Consider the following 23312-nt stretch of genomic DNA (forward strand, 5'->3'; position numbering starts at 1 on the left):
TACAGTGCCGGTTGCAGAATCGGGCGAATTCGCCATGGATTCGGAAAGACGGGAAATGGATTGCTTCGCGCCAGCGTCTGTGGAGGTCGTAAATGGCGACCAGGGCGAGTGGCCTATGGCGCTTAAGCCTCTCCAGGCTCCACGTCGACATGTTATCGATGGGTTCAGCCAGCAGAGAGAGGGAGAGGTCGCGAAAGTCACTGGTGTCTTGAGCAAGGATTGAGAGTACGACCACAATGCAGGGCGTCATCTGGGCTGCCTTGGCTGTGTGGAGGAGAACACGCGTGACAGTAGGGAGTTCCAAGCTGTCCGCAAGGGTAAGTAAGGACGTCGTTGAAGTGAACGAGCTCCAGCTTTGGAGGAGGGGAGCCGCGTAACGTGCTGTTGATCGCACCCAGGGCGTAGGCCAGTGCGGCCGAAGTTGTAGGAAGAGGGATGACTCCTTCTTTCTCGCCGCTAACGGCCTCTCGGGAGACGTTGTTAATGGACTTGAGGTCCTTGAAGAACGAGGAGAAGACAGCGAGGCAGTCCCAGTCCTAATAGAAGCGGATGCCGTCGGACGACTCGAAGATAGTGTCCGAGGGCTTCTTGGTAGCGAAGAGAGAGTGGAATACTGTGTTGGACTTGGTCACTCCGTCATTTGCGGTCATGGTAAAGGGCCAGTAGCTGGAGGAGAGGAGAAGAGGAGGAGGTGGTAGTGGAGAGGGGGAGAGTTAGGCAGGTGGGAAGAAAGGAGGATGCAGGGTAGTCTATCGTTCAACGATTAACAGAGCCACTGGACAGATAGTGCGGATAGTACGACGGGTGAGTGGGCAGATAATGAGTGGTGATAGAAACTGAGCGAGAAAACGTTCTCATGCAGCCCTTATATGTTGGCGAGAGCAGAGGAGCGTATGGCCCCAGTCACACTTCACAAAATATTCCAAATTGAAGCGTGTTTTGAACGGATCCTTAAGTCTACACAAATACACCACAGCTCCTTGGCACGCCCCAAGGAGGGCGTGATTGAGAGCAGCAGCTTCGCGAAGACGCCCAAGTTCGTTTTTCACGCTCCTCTGCACGCGGTCGTCACATCAGTCGCAGTTGAGATAGACACTGTAGAAGTGGTGCAGAGTGAAAGACGAACTGTGCGAGAGCGCCTCGCGGACGATATCCATCTACAGTAGCTGCGGACCAGGTTGTCAAAACTGCCATCGCACTTGACGACCTGGGAACATTCGTCTTTACAGGAGCGCGTTAGATTGTTGTAATTGTTACGGAAGTTGGAAATGGAATCGAGGGCGTCGCGCCAGCGAAAGCGTTGGCGGAAGAGAGCGATCAGGGCTAGGGGACGCAATTCTTGAGCCACTCGTGGTTCCGTGCGGAGAACTCCGAGCCGGGTCGAGCGAGGATGGAAGTGGCCATAATCGAGAGTGTGATTAGAGCGCACAGCTCGTGTTTCGCGACCTTAGCTGCCAGGAGAAGCGCTCGGATCTCCAGGGGAACGTCGAGTTTATAGGAGAGACTGATGACTTCGTCAAAGCTACTGAAACTGTCGGACGGTCGCAGAGCGGGAGGGGCCGCACCCGGTAGTGTTGCGTTGATTGCACCAGGGGTGTTGGGGAGGGCGCTCGACGTGACTGGTAGATAGAGAGATCGGGGCTCTGGACAGCCCGCCGCGTTGGGTCCGAGCTTGTCGACCGACTCGAGGCCCTTGAAGAACTGGAGAGGCAGGCGAGGAAAATGGTGAATTACAATTTCAAGCATGTCAAAGAAAGAGGGAGGGGGGGACGACACCCGTTTCGAGCTACGACCAGGATATGCAGGGGGAAGGTTTGGGGATCCTTCTGTTGATCAGTGACCGATCTACCAATCGATACATTGCAGAGCTAGTCCTTTTCCAGAACGAGGAGAAATGGCCACCGCTACGTTCTATCCTTCATCGTTCACCACCATCTACAAATGTGTCGTTACCTCGTCCTATACTGTCCTGTCTAATGCTATACAACTATCCCGAGAGAAACTGCCGCCTACTGTACAGAAACCTTTTCCCCTGCCCTACGGCGTAGTCACCGCCTTCATCTTGCCCGAGAGCGTCCAACTCATGTAGTCGAACAGCATGTCGGGCATGTCACGGTTGAGGTTGCCGAGCCGCCAGCTCGAGGGCGTAATGTTCCAGTCGTACTGACGAAGAATGGCTTCAATCATGGCTGTGCCACACGTCTTGCAAAAGGAGTCCCGAAACTCGCTCTCCAGAGCGACGAGCAGGACCTCGAGGCAGACGCACTGGGGGTATGCCTCGATCGTCTCCCAGATGCAAATCGCGGCATGGATGTAGTACGCCGCCTCCAATCCGCACTCGGAAGCGTATGTCGGGCAGTGATGGGTCGAGCATGTGTCGGAGAACTTGAAATCGGTGTACAAGCATGAACCGACAAACTCGGTCATCTCGGAGTTCCAGCGACCGACCATGATCCCAACCTCTTCGAACCGGTCAGGAGCCTTGGTCATAAGAGTCCGAGTCCACCAGAAGCGTTTGGGTTGATAGATGTACTGGTACTGGTGGACGGGGGAGAGGAGGAAGGTAGAGTAACGGGCGACAACCGTGATGAACTTTCCGAGGGTGGCGAAAACAAAGATGGTTTGGCTCTTGGCATGGCCATAGTCGAGCTCGAGACGGCGGATGACGGCCTGGAAGAAGATCTGAGGATTAACGTCGAACTTATCCTGGAGTTCGACGAGGTCGGTCAGGAGCGCGTCGTTGTCGGCCTCGGTCCCATTGAGAGCGAGATGGGGTGGATGGTGATACGCGTCAGGACACGTTAAGACCCCGGCTAGAAACTCCACGGCTGCGGTCGAGACGCCAGTGATAGGGAATTCGGGGACGAGCTGCTCGTCATGAGGTGACGGGGTGGGAATCGTCAGAGCAGACTTGAAGGCATCGCTTGCCTTGGCAAGGGCTTGGGCAGGGAGGAGGAAGGTGGTTCCGTCGTCTGCAACGAGGTTCGCATGAAGGATGGCAGGCTTGGGAGGAACATCGAGCGCCGGAAAGTCATGGGCATCGCGGACAGAGTCTTTGGAACTGTCTGGGCTGGAAGTCCCTGGGGATGACTTCAGAACTGTGGCTGCCCATGCCTTGACCTTCTTGGAGGAAGGCGGGTTGGCACAGAGCTTGGGGAAATCACTGTGTCGTGCAACCGGGCGCTTGGGAAGAGGATGATTGTCGTGTCCCATGTTGTTAACGAGGTTGAGCTTGAAAGGCAGTGATGAAGAGATGGAAGGATGACAGATGAAGAACGACCCGGACGAGATTAAGGACCGGAAGAAGGAAAGTTGCAATGAACATTGAGGGTACTTAGAGGTACTTAGAGAAGGGAAGGTACAAGGCGACTAACACAAGCTAACGGTGAACTTGCAGATGGGGTTACGAGTTTACGACCAGTCGAAAGGCAAAGCATACCCAGCAGGATCCCCAATTTCGATCCATCGATAAAGGCAGATCGGCCGATTGTCGAGTACTCCAAGGCCGCGATGGACGCCCTCGTACCTGTACGTTTAAAGGACGGTGCCCGTGAGTAGTGGAGTGGTGCGAGGTGGTTGTGGGAAAGAGGGCGACAACAATGTGTGTCAGTGGGCGAGGACTCTGTCCATCGGGCGACATTGCCAAGTTTACGGACATTGACGTAGTCTTACCTCAATCACCCTTTAAACGATCTCTGTGGTCTGCAAACTGCTACCGATTCAACTGCGTGTACGACGTGTTATACGCCAGTCTCGTCCACTATCGCTGGCCGCCAAACATCATCTTCGCAGCGAGAGTCCTCCTCGACCGCGGAAATGCCCAGTACTGGTCGCAGAAGCTCCTCGCCGACGGAGAGCAGGGCTTGCACCCGTGGGCTGTCCGCCGACTCAGAGAGGACGCGCCCAAAGTCTACGGTGCTCTCCACCAGCTCTTCATCCGCTGGAACTCGGCCTTCGCACTCTTTAAGAAGTCGTCCTCGACAACGTTTCTTGTCGACAACAACCGGGCTTTTGGCGCGCGCTGCCAGCGGAAAGGCGGGGCTGGCGATGCAAAGGAGACGTTCAAGAGCCTGCATCAGAAAGGCCCCTGCCCCGTCTACTGCGCGTACCAGGGAGACTTTTACAAGTTCCACGGGGCTATTCTAGAGAAGATATACGCGTTCGCCGCGGAGACGCCTGGGCTCATAGACTGCAACGGGCCGCTCGAACGCTTCTGCTCCGTTCACGTGTCTTGCCAGAACTGTGTGCGCCGCGTTGAGGCTTCAGCTCGCGCGTCTTGGCTGCGCACTATGACCCATGTCGACTGGTCTCTCTCGAGGAAGGATGGTGCCAGGGGCCCATGGCAGGACGGGAAGAAGAGGAAGCGCAACCACACTTAAGGCTGAGGCCACGGCAACAGGCATTGTAGAATTGTAAGCTGACCTTGTTTGTATCTTCGGGAATCCCAATCCTCGGTGTACTGTACTATCCGAGATGGATGATATATCAACTTAGACGTCTGAAGAAGTACCCGGTCTTTCATAACAGCCCACGAGTTCAGCTCCCAAGGGAGACAGAGAAACGGCAGAAGCGTTAGAGACTCGCATGTTGGCCATGTTATTACTGCCGACGACCAAAAATATTGCGTATTCGCTGTGAGTTTCGAACTCACGACCTTTCGCGTGTGAAGCGAACGCTCTCCCACTGAGCTAAGCGAACCGGAATTGCTTAATACTGTGTTTCCTATCCCATTACCTAGTTCTGAGATCGTTAGCCCAACCCTATTTTCCACGCTGTTTCCCGTGTAATGTGTTCCACCTTTCTGTAGCCACTTGCCTATCTCCTGATGAATATTTGCATCACCGCATAAAGCCATCCAGGCCGAGGAGTAACGCAGTTAAATGACATCTCCACCCGAAGGGAATGTCCCCAGGAGGTTACAAGGGTGATGGGCGCCAGCGGCAGGGAGGAATACATCACCCAAGCGGCAATTTTCGACGTTTGGGAACAGGGCGCGAAGGTGTGGCTTCCAGGCCCCGCAGAAGCAAGGCTCGTGTGAATTGAGTGTCACAACGCGTGTGTACTGAAGAAGTGATGTCTTGAAGTTGGTCGTGTAAGGATCCCCATCGCCGTCGACGAGGCCAAGGAACTGGTCGAAGGAGGAGAAGACACCCCTCGCGAGGGCGTCTGTATCCTTTACGGGCCCGCAATGCTCCAAGATATCAGCGCGGAAACCGTCGAGGCGAGAGGCAAAAGTGATCTCGTTTTCAACTTCGAGTTTGGAAAGGACGTTGACAGTCGCGCATCCCTTCCCGCCAGAGGAGCAGCGGTACAAGTGCCGGAACATCTCGATTGAGCGACGGATAGTATGGTCCCTGTTAATGAGGGATCCGCGTAGGACCATCCACGGCCAATCCAACTCCCCTAGAATCAGACTCTTGTAGAGTGCTTCCCCGGCGATCTCGAAGAAGGTCTTGTTGACTCGAAGGAGGGTGGCACGCGTTCCGCGATCGGCGTAGTTGACGATGACCTCTAGGATGTGGTGGCAGGCGTTGAGGGGTGCGAGAGTCTCACTGCCAGAAATGGGTGACCCCATTCCGGCAGGTGTTAAGTCCGCGGCAGAGGTGGGGAGGGTGGCCGAGGTACCGAACTGACTGGGGCGCATCGGGATGGGAGAGCTCGGCTGCGATTAGTGCTGGCCAAGAAGCAGGGCTCACCGGTGAGTCGTAACGGCGCAAGTTCCAGGTCGACGGGCTACCGCGGAGCTTGGGCGTGAGTCCTGTCGAGGGAGAGTAAGGGGGGAGTCCGGGGCTCTGTAGCCCGATCGAGGTAGGTGCGCTCATGGAGAGCTGAGAAGGTGAGGATTGTGGTGATGTGTGATTAGAGGATTAGTGATGGAGAACGAGTTAGAAGTGAATGTTTGGATTCAGCAGAGTGTTTGGATTAAGCAGGGCGTGAAGGTAAGGTGGGGAAGGCGTGCATGGAAGTATGGACAAAGAATAGAAGAGTAGCGGAGATGGACGATGGGCAATCTGCCACTCGTGATAGCCGTTTCGGGGTGTTTGGCCAGAACGAGGAAATAGAACGCGACAGCACGAGAAGGTTGGAGCAACCACGCTGCCGGACTTCGTGGAGGCATCACAGCTACCATGGAATCCTCTTCCAGTCCCCACACCCGCTCACACCACAGCCGGATCGAAAAGTACATGAGATATCACAATGCGATATGCACGCTCTATAAGCCTCCTCCTGATACCAGTCTCTACGCGCGAGACCCCTTCTTCTTGTTGGTGAGGTTGACGCGGTGTCCAACCCTGTCCTTACGCTGCGCCGCCTGCCCGATAGGGACGTACGAGAACGGGTCGGGCCCGTCGCTGCGCTTGACGTCTCCCTTGCCGCGCTTGGAGCGGAACTCCTCGCCGAGCTTGACAGCCCTCTTCTTGGCCTTCTTCGGCTTCTTGTCGCCGATCAGCTCGTCGAGGTCCATCATCGCCTCGTCCTCCCGCTCGGCCTCGCGGGCCCTCTTTGTGTTCTTGTTGAACTTGAGGCCGCCGCGAGCATCGCGAGTCGCGCCGTCGACGCTCCGCATCGCCGCCATGTACGCGGTGCCCTCGCCAGCCCCACGCTTCATGTCCATCCCCTCGTCCTCGTCGCCAGACTCCTCGATAACAAGCTTGCCCGAGCGGTCCGTCTTGAAGTGTGCGGCATCCTGCCCTGGCTTGCGCTTGCGGGACGCGGCGGACGGGTCGGCACTGGTGACTCCACCCGCGATCGATCGCGAGAGCAAGTCCATCGGTTCGTCACCCTCGTTGCGGATGAAAGTCTGGCCAGCGGCTGCAGCGGCAGCGGCAGCCTTGCGCTGGCGCTTCGAGAGCGGCTTGATTGGCCGCGCCTCCTCCTCGCCATCCGACTCGAGGTCCGAGTCCGAGTTGTAGAGGATGTCATCGAACGCGTTTCCTGACGACTGCTTGGGCTTGCCCTCGTCGTCGTCGTCGCCATTCTCAGCCGCAGCCTTCTTGCGCTTGGCACGGTCCTTGCGCCGCTTGATATTCTCCAGCACCTTGCGCTCACCACCTGCGGGTGCGTTCTTGTACACCACGTCGTAGCCAAACTTCCGGATCATGCGCTCGAAGATGTGGACCGTCTTCGACTTGAAGTGGTTCTTGTGGTCGTGGACCCAGCCAAGGAGAGCGGGGACGAGCGCGTCCAGGTGGGGCTCGACGGTGTTAATAGGCAACGCAACGACAGCGACCTTGACAAAGCCGAGCGCCGACTTGACGATCTCACGGTTCTTGGAACCGACGAAAACGACAATGGTGGCGACGAGCTCCGAGATGAGATCGTTAGAGACGTCGTCCTTGAACTCGAAGAGGAGACGCGACAGCGCGTTGATACTGGCCGAGATCATGTGCGGAGTGTCGGCAGTGAGACCAGCAGCCACCATGGTAATGTACTCCTGGACGTTGGCAGCGACCGTGTTCTCCTCCATCTCCTCGCTGTCCTCGTCGACAGGGACATGCTGCTTGACCTCGCCACCCTTGGACATCTTGTGCGCCATGAGGACGAGTAGGTCGTAACCGGCGTCACGGGCCTTCTCGTTAGTCTCCTTCGTGCCAAGGACAGCCTCGGAGAGCAGCTCGGGGATGAGGTGGAGGCGGTCTGTGGGAAGCGCCTCGACAACCGTGCCGAGAAGCTGGAGGCGGTCGCGCTGGGCACCGGCGCCAACACCAGTCGCGACCTCATTGAGCTTCTGGACGAGGAGCTCGAGGTTGTCGCCGTTGACAGCGACGCCGAGCTTGCCGGCTTCGATGAGACGGGTGAGGAGACGATACGCCTTCTTCTGGACCGTCGCATCCGAGTGAAGCAGCAGAGCCTGAGTGGACGTCGCATCGAACAGGGCCACTGATTGAGCCGGAGCAAGGCTCGGAACGAAGATGATGAGCAGGTCCATCATAGTGTGCGAGATAGGCGATGCGCCGGGACCAGGGATCTTGGATGACCCGAGATTCTCTCCGAGGTGCTTGGTGACTGTGTTGTACGTCTCAACGATGTCCGAAGAGTCCATGATGCGGACCCACGCGGCGATGACGTCGCCGACCATGCCGCGCTGCTCGCGAGGAGTGGAGCTGAAGACGTTGAGGAGCACACCGACCATGTCCTTGGCCAGGGCCTTGAGCGCAACAAGGTCCTCCTTCGCACGCTCCTGGTCGACACCGAACTGCTTGCGCAGCTCAGATGGGTCAGTTGTCGAGCCAAGCAGACGCTCGGTTGAGGTGACGAGCGCGGTCAATGAGCGGAGCAGTGGCGAGAGAAGGAGCGGTTGGGAGTAGAGGAGGTTAGTGATGAGGCTGAGGAACTGGCTGGTGAGGCCCTGGGGTTAGTCTTGTTCCAATATAGCCACTCACGTCCTTGAGGTCGCGAGGCATGTCGCAAAAGCCGGGGAGGCATGCCCAGATCTGGCTAACAATGGTCTCCCAGACCTTGGCCTCGGTGTCCTTGCCAGCGTCCTCAGCCTTGACCTTGCGCTCGAAGATGCGCTCGGACAATGGGCGGAAGTACTCGGCGAAGTACGCAAGCGAGTCGTTGGTCGTGCGCGCGCGGATGAGGGGCAGGAGGTGGGCACGGCCAGGCTGAGGCGGACGGCCTGAGGCATCCGGCTCGATGTTGAGTGGGAGCGCCTTAAGCACGCCCTCCACACCGATAACCTCGATGGCCATGCCGAGCACGTCGTCGACCTTGTTCTTGTGGTCGAAGCCCTGCTGACTGCGGAGGTCTCCCACGTCCTGGATAAGGGGGAGGAGGAGCTCCTCAGCGGCAGTCTGGGCGCACCCCGCAGGGTCAATCTTCGCCTCGCCCGGCGCAATACGGAGACGCAAACGCGAGATGAGTGCGGCGAGGATGGTGAGAAGGTACTCGATGCGGATAGCGTGCGAGTCGAGGGCCTCGGTGAGCGCCGCAAGCAGGCGAGTGAGGAACGGCGTCTTCTGCTTCTTGCGGGCGCCGGGCATGTGCGAACCGCGGCGCATGAAGTCGATCGCGGCGACGATACCGTCATCCGTGATGCAGTACCTCACAATGCCGTTCGCGACGGCATCTGCCGCGGCAGCGCAGACGGTTGCCGATGTGGAGGGCGCCAGGAGGGTTTCGTTGAAGATGAGGTTGAAAGCCTTGGGGAGGTACGCCCCGAGGTTTGCGGGGTCCTGGAGCACCATCTTAATGAGGGCAGAGCTCAGCGCCGACAAGTACGACGTCATGTCTGACGAGCCGAGCTCAGGTGGCGACTGGAGGAGCGAGTCAACGATCTTGGGCAGGTTGGTCATGACAGCGGGCTTGGCAGCGTGCTGGTCTGCAGGAGGAGGCGACAGGAGGTGGGCAAGGAGCGAGTACACCTGCGTGGTGAGGTGGGGGTGGGGAGGGAGTGCGAGGAGGAGACCGCAGAGCTTGCTGAGCTCATCGTCGCCCCATACAGCCACCCAACCTCGCAATCCTTGCACGACCCAGATCGCCTTCTTCCCCTCCGAGTCCTCCGAGTCGGCGAACCGCGTCTTCTTGCCCTTGAAAGTTGGCTTGCTCGAGCCACCTGAGCGGATGTCCTCTTCCAGCACATTGGTGACCCAGTCGCGTGCGCGGGGCAGGTAAGGGTGGGCGCCAGGCGTGACGCGGGGAGGCACGGGGGTGATGAGGATCTTGCGGACACCCTCCTGCGCCAGATGCCGGACCTTGGGGCGCGGGTCGAGGTTGAGCTCGAGGAGGTAGTTCCATGCACGCTTGAGGAGCGGAGATGAGCCCATTAAACCCGGCGTCGCGAAGAGGATGGCGCTGGTGCAGATTTGGATGAGGGAGCGGAGGGGAGGAGGGTGTTCAAGCGCTGTGGGGTACAGCGGGAGGAGGGACTCCAGGAGCGGGGAGAGCTTGGAGAGCACCACCTGAGCTGGTGTCTCCGGCACCACAATTGCAAGGAGGTAGAGCGTTGCGGGAATCAACGCGCCGCTGCTCATGTTCTCCGTCTCGGCCATCTCCTCGCCCGTCTCTCCAGGGAGGATCTCATCCGCGCACGCCTTCTCGAGGCACTGAAGGAGCGCGGTGAAGTATGCAGTGGAGGAGTGGGGGAGGCTTGAGCCGGGGAGCGTGGATGAAATGGTGGCCTCGATCGCGGTGAGGAGCTGCGCTGGCTTGGCTTGGTGCGCTTGGGCGGAAGACGTCAGTCGCCGCACATTGGCGAGCTGCGTCCCGAAGTCTGGCGTTACTGACGCCATGTCGGGCGATGTAATGTGGGATAGGAGGTGGATGTTGATGACGGCCGTGTGAGAACTTGGACGTTCACCTGGAGCCAAAGTTCAAAATCTCAGCTCGGTCACGTGAGTCAGGCACGACCCGCGTGGCAGTTGCCACCCGGTGGAGGTCGTCCACCCCGCGATGTTGAGGGTTTCAACATATGCTTTCGCGGTGGTGCATGCATCGACAGGCCGGGTCATCCTACCGCTGCATTAAGAGCATGGACTCCAACTTGCGTACTTTCTTGTTTTTTTCGTGTGCCCAGATGTTGTGTATTTCGTGAGTTCTCAAGCAAGTGATCGCAACGGTGCGAGAATAACGGGTTCATTCTGCTGGCTCGAAACGTACACATCTCTGGAAGCGAAGCACTCTCTCAGCTACTCTCTAAAACTCGTTATAACCGATAGCCTCGCAACTTCAGTGGCCTCATCCTTTCTCGCCTTCGCCACTCCCTGTCTCATCTCCACCCCAACGCAATCTGACTCCAAGCAACCACAATGGGCACCTGCACCAGCCGCCAGCTCTACCTCGATGACTTAATCCCTGGCAACCGCCGCCACCATGAGATCTATTTCGTGCAGCCCTACGAGTACCCAAAGGGTCAGGCCAAGAACTATAAGTACTACCAGCGCGACATCCCGACAATGGGCCACGCGCCATGCAGTTACTACAACAACACCCGTGAGTTTCAGATCCCACCTCACTGACGGTAGGTCGGTGCGACATAATCCGCTCAAACGTGGGCGTTAACCCCCGCAACGGATTACCGCACCATTACTGCCACAATTGTGGTAAGAGCTACGACAACGTCTGGCAGTGGGACCTCCGTTTCAAGTGGTAGACCCTACTCCATGGCTCAATTTCCAAAACTCTCTGCTTCCATTTCGTTTTCATCCAGCAATATATCTCGTGTCCTCCATCACCTGCATGCTAGCATTGTGACTTTCTCCTGACGTCCTGCTGAGCCAGATGCATCTGGGAAACTGGTGGCGCAAAAGCAATTTTCACGCACGGGATGTACGTATGTGTGTGAATCTCCCACCGGGGCATCTCGTTCTTGTGTTCCCCCGTAAGCGGCACGACCGAGTGACGAGGGGTACATCCTTCAAAGACGAGTGAACAAAGTTGGGTTTGCCAGCCAGTGTTTGCCAGGCGTTCTGTTCTGCGTTGCAGTGACTTTACGTGCCGCATGCCTATGTGTTTTCCAGCTGTTGTAGCAGCAAAATGAAGCCATTTGCAGCCTGTATCCAAAGTAATCGGGACCAACAATGGTGGAGCAGCCCAATCGAGTTTGCAGGAGAACGCCATGAGAGCCTCTGCTCTTCGTGACGTCGGTTCGTGGCAAGTGATCCGTCACTAATATCGCGAGTCAGTGTGCAGGTGTGTCCTACGGCGTCATTTCTTGTTGCTTTCAACCTCCCTTCCACTCCGTCATCCTGTGCTACTCGCACCCTCTAATCTGCTCTGAATGGGACAAAAGGCCCCAATCCTGCTTCCTCGTTGTCCACTCATCCACTACTACTATCATGGGCTCCTGCATCAGTGCACCCCGCAACCCCCAACCCCCCATGCCCCTTTCCAAGATGTACGTCATCGAGGGCTTCGAGAAACTCCCTCTCTGCCGCATCGACGGTGGTGGTGAGTGATCTGGAGGGCTCTCTGATAGAAGGTCTGCCAAGCCCCTGTCCTCTCGAACTTGACGTCAAGGGTGTAGGGTACTACTGGTGTACCCGATGTTGTAACCTATACACTCTCCCCGGCGTGAGCCAGAATATCTACCCCATGTACCCCGGCCCCTTCTACGAACCCCAGAACAGCAGCGAGTAGAGCGATCCGGATAGCTAGGGCAATACATGGAATCAGATTGTGACATGATACTGGCTGAAGAGTTGAACGGGCGGACCTAACTGCGGAAGAGGAATGGGCTCCGCCACCGATATCCGCGACTGACTTGGAAATCGAGGATACTTCTGTACGGGCTCCAAAATCGTGTGTGAGTTCACGTGCGCCACCCTATCTCGCCTCTTAGCTGTCTCGCACTCTCTACTCCCACCCTCGGCGGGGAGCGTTATATACTCGTTTCTTCACGGTTTCCATCATTCACTCTCCATATTACTCTCAGCGTCTCGATAACTACTCCCCTTGATTATGGGCAACATTCTCTCCCGCACACCTGAGATCATCCATCCCTCCAACGAGGAGATTTACCATCTGTGTGGCATCCAGTTCTTCGGCCTCTCAGGTTTCGACAGGGCGCCCCTCTGCGCGTCTCGCTGGATCACCGCACGTGAGTCACCTCAAGTGTTTGACGGTAGAACTGACAGCAGGCCCGTGCAAGTTGCAAGACCTCGCTGACTATCCCTCAGGGCGGAGGCACTGCCCACGGTGCAACAAGGTGTTCCTCATGAAAGGCACCCCAGCGTGGGAGGACAACAGGGCCCAGAACTACCCCAAGTACGAGGGGCCGTGGTTCGGCACGGAAAAGGACAAGAACGGAGGAATCGTGGCAGTTAATTTAGAGGTTTCCATCCGCTATAGTTAAGACATTGGATGCCCCAAGAAGGACTCTGGCATCACTGGGGAGCTGTTAATATCGGTAGCTAGTCGCAACGTGCCAGCGCTACCCTACATCCAGATCTCGAGAACGTGAGAAGTCCAACATGAGTCTGGTCACACAAACGCAGTTTAGGGCTACGCTCTGGGCAGCTAGGCCTTTTCCACTTCCATTATCCTTCTGATTTACAGCACATATGAACGGCCGTCACGTGGGACAGTACAGCTTCCGGCAATAGTTCTGAAAAATTTCAGCAATTGTGGCGGCGGCGCGTTCGAATCGCTCGCACGCGGCGTCTTTCAGTGCACACAATCCGTATGCATTCATTCTATACATCTACAGGAACGTTGACTGGAGTGTCAGCAGTGGGCGAGGGGAGACCATGGCTAGACGGCGCTTGAGTTCTACCCATGCATGCTCGATGCAATTGACATCTGGTGAGCTTGGGGGGTGGAAAACCAAGTTAAGTCCTTGTTTATCCCACTCTGCACAACAAATCTTGGCCTTGTGGACAACTGCATTCCAATCATCAAGAATCATTGCGGGAAGCTGTAATGGACTTCTCGCTGTGCTTCCAACACCACGGGAGTGATCTTGATCTGCGGCATAAAACAACACATCTGGCTCGCCATTGAGGCCGAACCCAAACACCTCGTTACCAGCTTCCTCGCCCCACAAAATGGCTACATTAACGTGCTTCTCTCATCGTCTCATCGTTTCGCCACCAATTCATCATGGGCACCTGCTTCAGCTCGCACACATTCGACCCGCCTCCCACTGATTGGGAAGACCTCCCTCCTCGCCAGCGCCTCGGCCTTGAATGTAAGTACGAACGCGACAAAGCTGACCCAGCCGTTGACGAGCCGGAGTCGCAGATCTGGATGTTCCGCGAGCGGCTCTTCGTCCCTAAGCCGAAGCCGTACAAGTGGCCAAAGGACCCTCGTTTATAGCGACACCACAACACTCATACAGCAGAGCAAGTGTGGTGACGAGAGAGGGGTATGAGGATGCATCTGATGTCCTGAGGTCCGTGTGCCACCTCGCGCTTCGTACTATCCAGCAAGAGTGACTTCCTTTGTCTGAGTCAGACAACCCAATCCTCTACTGACAATACTGTCTGGTCCGTGCGATGCGCACCTGTGATGGTGAGGGTGAAGCGTTGTGCCTTGTTGGCATCCTTGCTTCTCCCCATCATTCTCGCTTGTCCGAAGGGGTTCGTCATGTGCGGAAGACTTCAGCCAGCGTTGTTCTACCGACGAACCCCGACTGGCTCACTCCGCTCCTTTGACCGCCATCATCAGATATAAACCCTTCTGCGCAGCACAGTCTTTTTCTTACCTTTACTCTCAACCCCTTCTTCATCTTCATTCCTCACATCATGGGCTGCTGCATGAGTGCTCCTGAGGGCGGTACCGACCCCAGCCCTGGCCCTGTCATGATCGACAGCCTCTACCCTGCCCCAACCTGCCCTTCCATGTTCTGTGAGCCACACCAATACCTCCAAAGTTGACGCCAGATGTGTGCAACCTGGTCAATGAGAATGGCCTTTATCGCTGTACCCACTGCCGCGCCATCTATCAGCTCATCCGCTGAGTTAGTCTAATAGAACTTTGGGAAGAGAAGTCATAGACAGCTGGGGGGATATGAAAGTGTGCTCGACGTTTCGGGGATCAATCAGAGCTGGGGTTAGTCAGCGAGTTGTCTTGGTGCGAGGTTTCAGCGGTGTGGAATTAGAACGAATGGTGACTGATGCCGTTGGTCATCAGTTTCTGCTTGCCAGACCTTCACCCTCCCCGTTCGGCGCGAATTGGCGGGCCACCTGATGCGGTTGTGAATGTAGATTATCAGCATGCCAGGTTGTGCTAGTTGAATGGTGACTGGGTTTAACTTGTGGGAGGAATGCAGTTCGAACCGTAGTGCGGTCAAAAGTGGCAGGCTCCCTCCAGGTCAAGCTTGGTTCCAAGATCTGCGGCCCAGTGTTAGGGCCGACAGAGAAACAGCTTAGTACTCTCCATTGATGTATCACTGATCTGCTTCAGTGAGGTGAGTGTCCAGCAGTTGATCGCGTTCTTCATTGTTTAAGATGCTACATGTGTATGCGGCGTGGCTCATACGTCGTCCACTCTCAGAGTACTTAAAGCAATGCAGCACAATGAACCTCCCTTGTTCTTCGTCAACCACGACTGAGCTCCCCAGGATGCCGCCTCGCTTCTTCCGGCTAAAAAGCGGCGGGCAACTGTACGGGAGCTCCCCAACCACGATGGGCCAGGTCCTCCGCCACCTCCGTTCCAAGTCATATAACAAGCCTGTTAAGGCCGCACAATCTGACAGGTGCCTCCCAGAGAATGGTATGTCTATCTCAATCCAGCTTACACAGGCCCTTGCGTCCTGTAGTGTCAGGACGAGACGGCCCAAGTGTTCCAGTGGGTGCACTGCAGGTTCAGTATCGACCTGCTCAATCCCACCAAGGTGGTCAGTGGCGGCTTGGAGAGTGGCGATCCGTAGAGCGTAGAGCTAGGGCCTGTGGGGGAGAATGCATGCATATCTGCCAAAGGTACAAGGCGGTGGCAAGAGTTGCGTACATTCCACCCGCACCGACATGAGTGCTGATCAGCGCGATCACACTGTGCTCCTTTGTTCGTCATCCTCCGAAGCGCGTTGTGGATTGTTCTTGTCACCCCATTAATCACAATCTGCCGCGCTGTCCGTTGACGCAAGCCGCCATAAAGGCCGTTCATTACATCATGGCCGCCCTGTCGCACCTCTAATCCCAACCCCACCTCTCACTGGTCAACCGTATCCGCCACCACATCCTAGCCATGGGCAGCCTCCCCAGCAAGTGCACCGCCAGCGCACCTGACGAGTCTGTTATCCGTGGTCCGTACGACCTCAAGGACACGACGACGCTCCCGCCTTGCGGTGGGCGCTGGTGGCAGTGTGCGCCCTGAAGTGACGAGGGCTGATGACAGGGCCTTGCGTCCTCACGCGCTGTGGGACACGCACCGGCATGTGTATCTGCTACAAGTGCTGGACCGCGTACCGCGTCCACAGCCTGTGCGACTACCCTCCAGACTCGGAACGGTGTGAGTGGCCCCACAAGCATGTTAAATGGCCTGAGCTGCCAGACGGGTTGTATATGCATTTCTAGCTTGGTTGGCGCCTGCGGTTAGCCCGTGTGACGGACCTGTGTGGCCGGCGCTTGCTGTTAATGTGTTTATTGGTGGGCAGTGGTCAGCGGATGGGCAAGAAATGTTAGGTCTGTGTCAACTATGAGTGGCAAATGCATCCAAAACTCTAAAGCATCACCACGCCGACACCCGAGCTCTTGCGCTGCGCCGTCGTGGACATGCCACCGTCGATCGGTGCTGTGGACCAGTTGTACAGATAGTCTGTGATCAGCTCTGTCCTATGAATCCTGCGGCTTACAGTTCTGCAGGCGAGGGAAAAGACGGTGTCAGTATTAAGGTTAGACTACTGCGGACACCACTTACGAGGGCACCATCACCTCGGCCAAACTGCTATCAGCAACGCCAGCCTATCTGTACGAACCATCTGCTCGTCCAAGAACGCGTTGTTGTCCAGGAGCGTAAGCGCGTTGACGACGTCAAAGTCGTGCTTTTTCGCCATGACGAGGAGGTCCGTGACGAGCGCGTTCAAGCGACGGTCAAGCAGGTTCTGCGTTTTGAGGTCGTGAGTGAACGCGTCGTCCGACGACGCGCCGGGCGCGAACACAGCGTCACTCGCATAGTAGAACATGTACGCCGCGTTCAAGCAGTCGTACTTGGGGTGCTGCATGATCGTCGAAGGGAGCGTGTAGAACGACACCACATCTGTGATGAGGTTTGTCGTTGGGTCCTAGGTGTCAGTGTGCCCTGCAGCGAACTCACTTCGACGACATAGGCCCACACGACCTGGTTCTCGCGCTTGCCGTTGGCCTCCTTGCCCATGCCAGAGATGAACCAGTGCTCGACGTCCTCGTCCGTGTTGAACAGCTGTGCGCAGTCAAAGCGGCCGAGGTACCGCCGCAGCAGCGCCGCTACCTGCGATACGTCGGCGGGCACCATCTCGCGGAAGCCAGGCGTCTTTGTCTGTTCTCCAGGGTTGTACTTGCGTACGAGGCGCGCGATTGTCTCGCCCTTTCGCAACGGCGAGAAGCCAATGTCGACGAGCTTGGCCGGGTTTAGCGACCGGTGGTAGTATCGACAAGTGCTGAATGGGGTAGGGATGCGCACACCTGCGGTGTAGATCGCCTGCCAGATGTTCGCGAGGTTGACCCGGCGCGTCACCTCCTTGATGAGGACGGGCGCGAGGCGCTTCGAGCGCAGCTTCTTATGCACGCAAAGGAAGTTAATCTCGGCGTTCATGAAGGTGTTGTTCCGCACCCGCAGTTCGACGGGGATGCCCGAGATGAAGCCGACCAGCTTGCCCGTCTTCTGCACACGCACTCCGATGTGCCACTCCTTGTAGTATCCTGGTGGGGTGAGTGCCCTGGTGTGAGCTCTGGCACAGAAGTCGCAATTCACCAGAGGAGGAACTCGCGCGAGTAGCGGAAGCGGAACATGGCGTCATCGTCCTCGACATAGTTCTCCGTCAGAAGGTTGTGCACCTCGTCGATCTGGGATAAGCTCGGCGTGTGACACTCCCCACGAACCTCCTCGTCCTTTTTGATGTCAACGATACTCCACTCGAAGCCTGCTGGTAACGCAATGGGGTGCGGCTGCACGTCTGCCGGCGTCTTGTGCTCGTCAATCGGGCCCTCCGTCTCCTGCTCCCCCTCCTTTTGAGGAACAGGTTGCGTCTTCCAGAACTGGTGTTAGCGACCTCGACGTCGTCCTACCTTGTGCTCTGCAGCGGCTTGGGGTCCACCAAGATGACCCTCGAGGAGCTTCATCAGGTCCGCAGCCTGCAGTGCTTTTCTGATATCGTCTGTCGTCAATCTGGCTGCCCAGACGCCGTCGGTCGTACCATTGCTAGCTCCTGCCGACTGCGACGAGTTCATGTTGCCCCGCACGATGTTTACGAGCTCATCCGCGGTCACCTCCCTGCCGTCAGCTTCGCTGTTGCCGTGCGCACTTGACGACAGGCGCCTTGGCCTTGGCCTTCTTCTTCTTCTTCTTTTTCTTCTTCTTCGCGCCGCCATCCTCGCCGCCTGCGCCACCCGCTGACCCTGGCTCCGTCGCGGCATCAGCCTCCTCGCTGCCCGACTCGTCCTCCTCGTCGATGTGCGTCTCCTCGAGTTGGGGGACGAGAGTGTCGTTGAGAAGTTCGGCGATAGACTTGACACCCGATCGGGCTTGGTCCCCCCCGGTTGCGCCCGCGTCGCCCGTCATGGTGAATGAGATGGAGATTGAGAAGAAACAACACGGGACGTGTTACAACACACCCGTCTCTCCATGATCGTGGAAACATGAAATTACGTAAGGAGAGTGGAGGTCTATACTGAAGGAAGGGGACATTAGAACCATCCTAATGATATGTGCTTCCGTGCTAATTGTGGTTGACAGTGACGAAGAGTCAATGTCGTAACCATTAACGTCCCTTGTTGGTGGTTGCTTCATCACTGTCCACTCTCCATCCTTCCTTGTTCTCCTGAATCCAATCATCCGCAATGTCGGCAGACCCTCCTCCCGACATCGCAACCCCCCCAGAAGCTGCTGCAGCTCCAGCAATGGGTGCAGCCTCTTCATCCTCTGCTCTGCCATCGGATGTCCTGGCAGACGTTGAGAGAGAGCAACAAGTCGCCGATCTCCAGGCTGCCCTCTCGAAGTCTGAAGGCCTCATTGAGCAACTGAGGAAAGAGGAGGATACTCTCGTCAAAGAGCGCGATGCTTCCGGCAGGTTGTCCTACGCGTGACATGCTAACGCGTCAGTTTCCACTTCGTCGCAGCTGCGCGACCAGCTCGCCAAGGTCCAGTCAGCGCTTCACCAGGTCTCTGCTGATCTTAGCGTTACCTCCAGCCGCGTCACTGTAAGCTGTCAAGCGTTTACGACTCTGACAACAGGCTGTAGAGGCTGAGAAGGCTGAGCTCGCCGAGGATATGCAGAGAATGAAGGAGCGCGCCTCCGAGACAAATCGTGCGTTGTTCTCTCATGACTTCAGCTGACAGTCCAGAGGAGCTCTACAGACTGCGCCTGCAGAAGAACGAAGCGTCGCAAACCGTTGCCACCCTTCGCGTCGAGGTCTCCGAGCTCAAGATGGCTGCCGACTCTGCCAAGGTAACGAACGCCTTCTTCGACGCTACTGACTCGCAGTTCAACGAACAACGTTCCGTCCAAGCACTGAAGAGCAGCCGCAACGAGGTCATGAGTTTGACCTCGCAGAACACAGAGCTCGAAGAGCGGTTCGCCAAGTACCGCGCGTCATCTGTGAGTTGCACACCTTGAGATGGGGGTCTAACATCCCAGCAATCACAATACTCGGAGCTGCAGCAGGAGCGCGACCGCCTCGAGTCCAAGGCGGTGACGACCAGGTCATCCTACAACGCCCTACAACGCACGTACGAGGATCAGGCCACCAGGCTCGCTGAAGCGCACGCGAACGTGCGGACGCTCACGAACACTCTCGCCAAGCAGAAGGCCGAGAACCGCCTGGAGCTTGAACGCGTGATTGCCCAAAATGCGCTGCTGGAGAAGTACTCGACCGAGGCGCGAGACACTGTTCAGGATCGTGAGGCAGAGCTCGAGGAGATGGCAGGCCGGTTCTCTGAGAAGGAGCGCGCGCTCGAGGAGACGATCAACCGCTTGGAGGGCGAACTCGCGAGCTCCAAGAAGCGTGCGGACGACTTCAAGTTCGCACTTGACCGCTTGACCTCCGTCAACGAAGCCAGCCTCGACTACAGCCCAACTGCCACCATTGCTGCCCAACAGCGTGCCAACGGGCAGTCGTATACTCATGTCTGGACGCAGAACGTCCTCCTCCAAGAGCAATTGAGCGAGGCAAACACCAAGAACGAGCACTTGGAGGACATGATCCGGCAGATCCAGGAGGAGATCATGGAGAAGGTGCTTACCGATGCCAAGACGCTGGCTGACATCAGAAACCGATCTTTGACCAGCAACGCAAGGATCACGAGCTTGCCAAGGAGCGTGCAAACACCCTTGCTGGCGAGCTCTCTGGAGCCATCACCGCTCGCGACGTCGCGCAGCAGCAGGCGCGCGGTGCTGAGGCTGAGGCCAAGCGCCTTGCCGAAGAGGTGGCTTCTCACCAGACCACCGTCGAGGACCTCGGGTATCAAGTCCGCGAGCTCGTGCGGCAAATCGCACTCCGCGACAACCCCAGCCTTGCGCACTCGACCTCACCATCTCAGGAAGTATCGGATGGAGACATGATCACCGACCACTTCGTTGCGTTCGCATCACTCGACGCGCTCCTGAAGCGGAACCGCCAACTACTGACCCTCACGCGAAGCCTGGCGTCTAAACTCAGTGACAGAGAGACCACCCGCGCCGAGGGCGAGGCTACGACTGGTCTAGAAATTGACCAGGCGGCTGAGATCATCGAGCAGCAACGCGAGCAGCTCGAGCAGACCTCCACCAAGCTCTCCGAGGTGACCCGCGAACGCGACCTTTTCTCCAAGCTCTTGTCGAAGGGTGAGGGCCTGCACTGGCCTGGGACCGGCTCCAACTCGATACACGATGACTCCAACGAGCATGCCGTTGCGTCGCTCCAGGCTGAGCTAGCTGCTGTTCGCTCTCGTGCCGATAAGGAAGTAGAAGAAGCGAAGGCTCGGGCGCGCGAACAGAGTGAGAAGGCTGGCAAGGCGGAAGTGGCCCAGGCCAAGGCAGACGCTATGACTGCCCATCTGCAAGGTGAGTTACACACTGCTCCGCAGGCTAACTGGACTAGAGCAAGTGCGCAGCATCAATTCGACTCTGGGGCTGCAGAAGACCAACTACTCCAATCTCGAGTCTCAGCTGTATCAGGCGCAGTCCCAGCTCAACTCATCGCAGCTCGACCTCCGTCGCGCTCGCGAGGACGTCGCGTCGCACCAGGCAGCCGAGAAACGCCTGCGCGACGAGGCAGCCCAACTCCGCGCCGAGAAGGAGCTCTGGGAGAGCCGACAGGCTCGCCTCGAGTCCGACCTGGCCGTTGTGCAACAGGACCGCGCGAAGCTCACGTACACTATCGAGAACTTTAACAATGTTTCGACTGCCAGTGAGCGCACACGTGCGGAGGAACACACACGGTTCCAGAAGCGCAATGAGGAGCTCCAGGCCCAGACGTGAGTCGTGATACCCCGCTGCCACTGACCTTCAGCGCCACACTTCGGTCTCAGGTCGACGAGGCGCGTAAGCACGCCTTTCAGGCGCAGAAGAAGGCCGACGATGCCGATGCTCGCATCGCCTCGGAGACGGCCGCCATCCGAGCGGAGAAGGAGGCGGCGGTGGCTAGCAAGACCGCAGAGGTCGAGGCCCAGCTTGCCGAGGTGGAGAAGGCGAACCAGCAGATCAACGAGTCGAAACGAATCGGCTTGAATTGGCAGCGCCGTTCGAGGGAGCTGCAGGGCCAGGTCGATGAGCTCACGGCTGCCAACAACAGCATGGCCGAGAAGGAAGCGGCGATCATAAAGCTGACAGCCGAGCTCGAGGAGGCTAGGGCAAAGATCACCACGCTCGAGGCCAAGATCTCCGAGTTGGAGGCCAAGGTCACGGAGGGCGAAGCGTCACACAGAACAAAGGACGCCAGGGTGTTGAACCTGGAAGCCGACCTTGCTGCTGCCCAGGCTGGTGGAGCTGCTGCTGGAGCGGTGGCGAGTGCGACGGCTGATGCTGCTGAATTGGTGAGTTGGACTACGTGCGTGGAGCTGTATCTAACAGCAGACGGCTCTCAAAGACGAGCGTGAATCGCTTCAACAACGCCTTACCCAGGCCGAGAAGGATCTCGAAGCTGCCAAGTCAGCAGGTTCGTCCGCTGTTGCAGCCGCGGAACCTGCCACAGGCAGTGCAGGCGAGCTGCAAGCCAAGATTGGCGAGGTGACCAAGAGACTCGAGGAGAAGGAGACACAATACGAGAACGACGTCCGCAAGGTCAACAAGGCCAACCTGAGCATGAAGGCACGCATCGGTATCCTCAACGGCGAGCGTGCAAGCCTCGACCAGAAGATCGCCGCACTCGAGAAGGAGGTCACTGAGCTGAAAACTACGCTCGCCACCGCTGAAGCCACCGCAGCGTCCGCCGGGTCTGAGAGCGCGACTCCCAGCCAGGACGCGATCGCGGAAGCTGTCAAGGCGGCTGTGTCGAAGCGCGAGGCCGAGCTTAGCGCGAAGCACGAAGCGGCGCTCTCTAAGGCGTCTTCGGGTGGACCTGCCGGGTCTGTCGTGGCTGCTGTCAGGGCCGCTGTCGACGCCAAGGAGGCTGAGCTCAAGGCCGCTGTCGACGCCAAGGAGGCTGAGATCAAGGCCGCTGTCGACGCCAAGGAGGCTGAGATCAAGGCCGCTGTCGACGCCAAGGAGGCTGAGCTCAAGGCCACTGTCGACGCCAAGGAGGCTGAGCTCAAGGTCGCGTACGAGGCGAAGCTCGCCCAGGCCAAGGCCGAGCTTGCTGCCGCTGGCGGCAGCGGCGACGCAACATCGGCAGCCAATGCCGCGGAGCTCGAGAAGAAGGTGGAGGAGTTGGAGAAGAAGGTCAAGGCGCTGGAGCGAAGTGCCCGTACGGCGGAGATTTCGCGAAAGACGCTCGAGCGCCAGAAGAACGACCTCGAGTCTAAGCTGGCCGCCGCCATTGGCACGAACGGCGGGCCATCACCGGCGGCCGCGTTGTCCGCTGTTGCGACACCCTTCAAGCCCGCCACGCCTGTGACGCGCTCGGCAACCGCAGCTGTTGCGACACCTGCCACTCCCACCGCGGCTGCTACCACCACGCCGGCTGCAGAACCCTCTGCGACCGTAACCACGTCGGGTGACTCGACCCCTGCCCGTGGCGGGATGGCGGTCCGCGGTATCCGGGGCCGTGGCACAGCTATCCGCGGACGCGGCGCTGCGCCCGGTCCACGCGCCAACATTCTTGGTAGTAAGTGCCTTGCCAACGGCAAGTGGTGCCCTAATCTTTCCTTGCTGACACGACAGACGTCAATGCCACACTTGCTGGCTCAACAGAGGGCGGGATGAAGAGGCCAGCGCCTGATGACGAGCCCGCGAACATGGGGGCTGGGGCTGGCAGCGCAATCCTGCAGCGCCTCAATAAGCCGCCGGCAGAAGCTGCTGCGCGGCCAGCCAAGAAGGCACGTGGCGGTGCAGCAGCCCGTGGCGGACGAGGGACAGGCCGAAGGCCAAGTGCCGCAGGGCATCAGGATGGGACGGGCGGTACCGGAGGAGCATAGTCAGTAGAACTGCAGCATTTGCCTAGATATGTATACATTATCTGTGCGTCAGATGTGGTGACTGAATGGTTTACAGGCCGCTTGCATCGAATATTATGGGGTATCTTCACTGCATGAGCGGAGGGACGCAGTTCTCAGACAGTCTTGGTTGGTCGAGGGGTATGCCAAAGATGACGACGGTGGTG

General features: G+C 57.8%; 10 protein-coding genes across 10 annotated transcripts; 5 read left to right on the forward strand and 5 right to left on the reverse strand.

The window, feature by feature from the left end:
- Nucleotides 1-1323: 1323 nt before the first annotated feature.
- CcaverHIS019_0110010 (uncharacterized protein) lies at nucleotides 1324-1746 on the reverse strand (the record flags this gene model as incomplete). The annotated part of the gene is made up of 1 exon (XM_060596570.1): nucleotides 1324-1746. One exon carries the CDS (start codon nucleotides 1744-1746, stop codon nucleotides 1324-1326), a length of 423 nt encoding a protein of 140 aa, XP_060453549.1.
- A 291-nt stretch (nucleotides 1747-2037) lies between these two features.
- CcaverHIS019_0110020 (uncharacterized protein) lies at nucleotides 2038-3213 on the reverse strand (the record flags this gene model as incomplete). The annotated part of the gene is made up of 1 exon (XM_060596571.1): nucleotides 2038-3213. The coding sequence occupies one exon, from the start codon at nucleotides 3211-3213 to the stop codon at nucleotides 2038-2040; it is 1176 nt and encodes a 391-aa protein (XP_060453550.1).
- A 386-nt stretch (nucleotides 3214-3599) lies between these two features.
- CcaverHIS019_0110030 (uncharacterized protein) lies at nucleotides 3600-4379 on the forward strand (the record flags this gene model as incomplete). Its single annotated transcript, XM_060596572.1, has 1 exon — nucleotides 3600-4379. One exon carries the CDS (start codon nucleotides 3600-3602, stop codon nucleotides 4377-4379), a length of 780 nt encoding a protein of 259 aa, XP_060453551.1.
- Nucleotides 4380-4876: 497 nt separating this feature from the next.
- On the reverse strand, nucleotides 4877-5822 carry CcaverHIS019_0110040 (uncharacterized protein; the record flags this gene model as incomplete). Its single annotated transcript, XM_060596573.1, has 2 exons — nucleotides 4877-5662; nucleotides 5697-5822. The coding sequence occupies 2 exons, from the start codon at nucleotides 5820-5822 to the stop codon at nucleotides 4877-4879; spliced, it is 912 nt and encodes a 303-aa protein (XP_060453552.1).
- A 419-nt stretch (nucleotides 5823-6241) lies between these two features.
- RRP12 (uncharacterized protein) lies at nucleotides 6242-10235 on the reverse strand (the record flags this gene model as incomplete). Its single annotated transcript, XM_060596574.1, has 2 exons — nucleotides 6242-8350; nucleotides 8385-10235. The coding sequence occupies 2 exons, from the start codon at nucleotides 10233-10235 to the stop codon at nucleotides 6242-6244; spliced, it is 3960 nt and encodes a 1319-aa protein (XP_060453553.1).
- Nucleotides 10236-10751: 516 nt separating this feature from the next.
- CcaverHIS019_0110060 (uncharacterized protein) lies at nucleotides 10752-11095 on the forward strand (the record flags this gene model as incomplete). Its single annotated transcript, XM_060596575.1, has 2 exons — nucleotides 10752-10935; nucleotides 10968-11095. 2 exons carry the CDS (start codon nucleotides 10752-10754, stop codon nucleotides 11093-11095), a joined length of 312 nt encoding a protein of 103 aa, XP_060453554.1.
- Nucleotides 11096-12402: 1307 nt separating this feature from the next.
- CcaverHIS019_0110070 (uncharacterized protein) lies at nucleotides 12403-12796 on the forward strand (the record flags this gene model as incomplete). Its single annotated transcript, XM_060596576.1, has 2 exons — nucleotides 12403-12541; nucleotides 12582-12796. 2 exons carry the CDS (start codon nucleotides 12403-12405, stop codon nucleotides 12794-12796), a joined length of 354 nt encoding a protein of 117 aa, XP_060453555.1.
- A 2831-nt stretch (nucleotides 12797-15627) lies between these two features.
- CcaverHIS019_0110080 (uncharacterized protein) lies at nucleotides 15628-15956 on the forward strand (the record flags this gene model as incomplete). Its single annotated transcript, XM_060596577.1, has 3 exons — nucleotides 15628-15745; nucleotides 15778-15891; nucleotides 15934-15956. 3 exons carry the CDS (start codon nucleotides 15628-15630, stop codon nucleotides 15954-15956), a joined length of 255 nt encoding a protein of 84 aa, XP_060453556.1.
- A 146-nt stretch (nucleotides 15957-16102) lies between these two features.
- On the reverse strand, nucleotides 16103-18138 carry NMT1 (uncharacterized protein; the record flags this gene model as incomplete). Its single annotated transcript, XM_060596578.1, has 8 exons — nucleotides 16103-16197; nucleotides 16296-16323; nucleotides 16358-16663; nucleotides 16696-17296; nucleotides 17332-17615; nucleotides 17646-17734; nucleotides 17774-17850; nucleotides 17882-18138. The coding sequence occupies 8 exons, from the start codon at nucleotides 18136-18138 to the stop codon at nucleotides 16103-16105; spliced, it is 1737 nt and encodes a 578-aa protein (XP_060453557.1).
- A 278-nt stretch (nucleotides 18139-18416) lies between these two features.
- CcaverHIS019_0110100 (uncharacterized protein) lies at nucleotides 18417-23127 on the forward strand (the record flags this gene model as incomplete). The annotated part of the gene is made up of 10 exons (XM_060596580.1): nucleotides 18417-18480; nucleotides 18679-18776; nucleotides 18811-18883; nucleotides 18921-19174; nucleotides 19214-19810; nucleotides 19846-20617; nucleotides 20655-21030; nucleotides 21066-21588; nucleotides 21629-22817; nucleotides 22874-23127. 10 exons carry the CDS (start codon nucleotides 18417-18419, stop codon nucleotides 23125-23127), a joined length of 4200 nt encoding a protein of 1399 aa, XP_060453558.1.
- Between the last annotated feature and the right edge of the window lie 185 nt (nucleotides 23128-23312).

The sequence above is a fragment of the Cutaneotrichosporon cavernicola genome (assembly GCF_030864355.1).
Source record: "Cutaneotrichosporon cavernicola HIS019 DNA, chromosome: 1".
In the NCBI taxonomy this organism is placed as follows: Eukaryota; Fungi; Basidiomycota; class Tremellomycetes; order Trichosporonales; family Trichosporonaceae; genus Cutaneotrichosporon; species Cutaneotrichosporon cavernicola.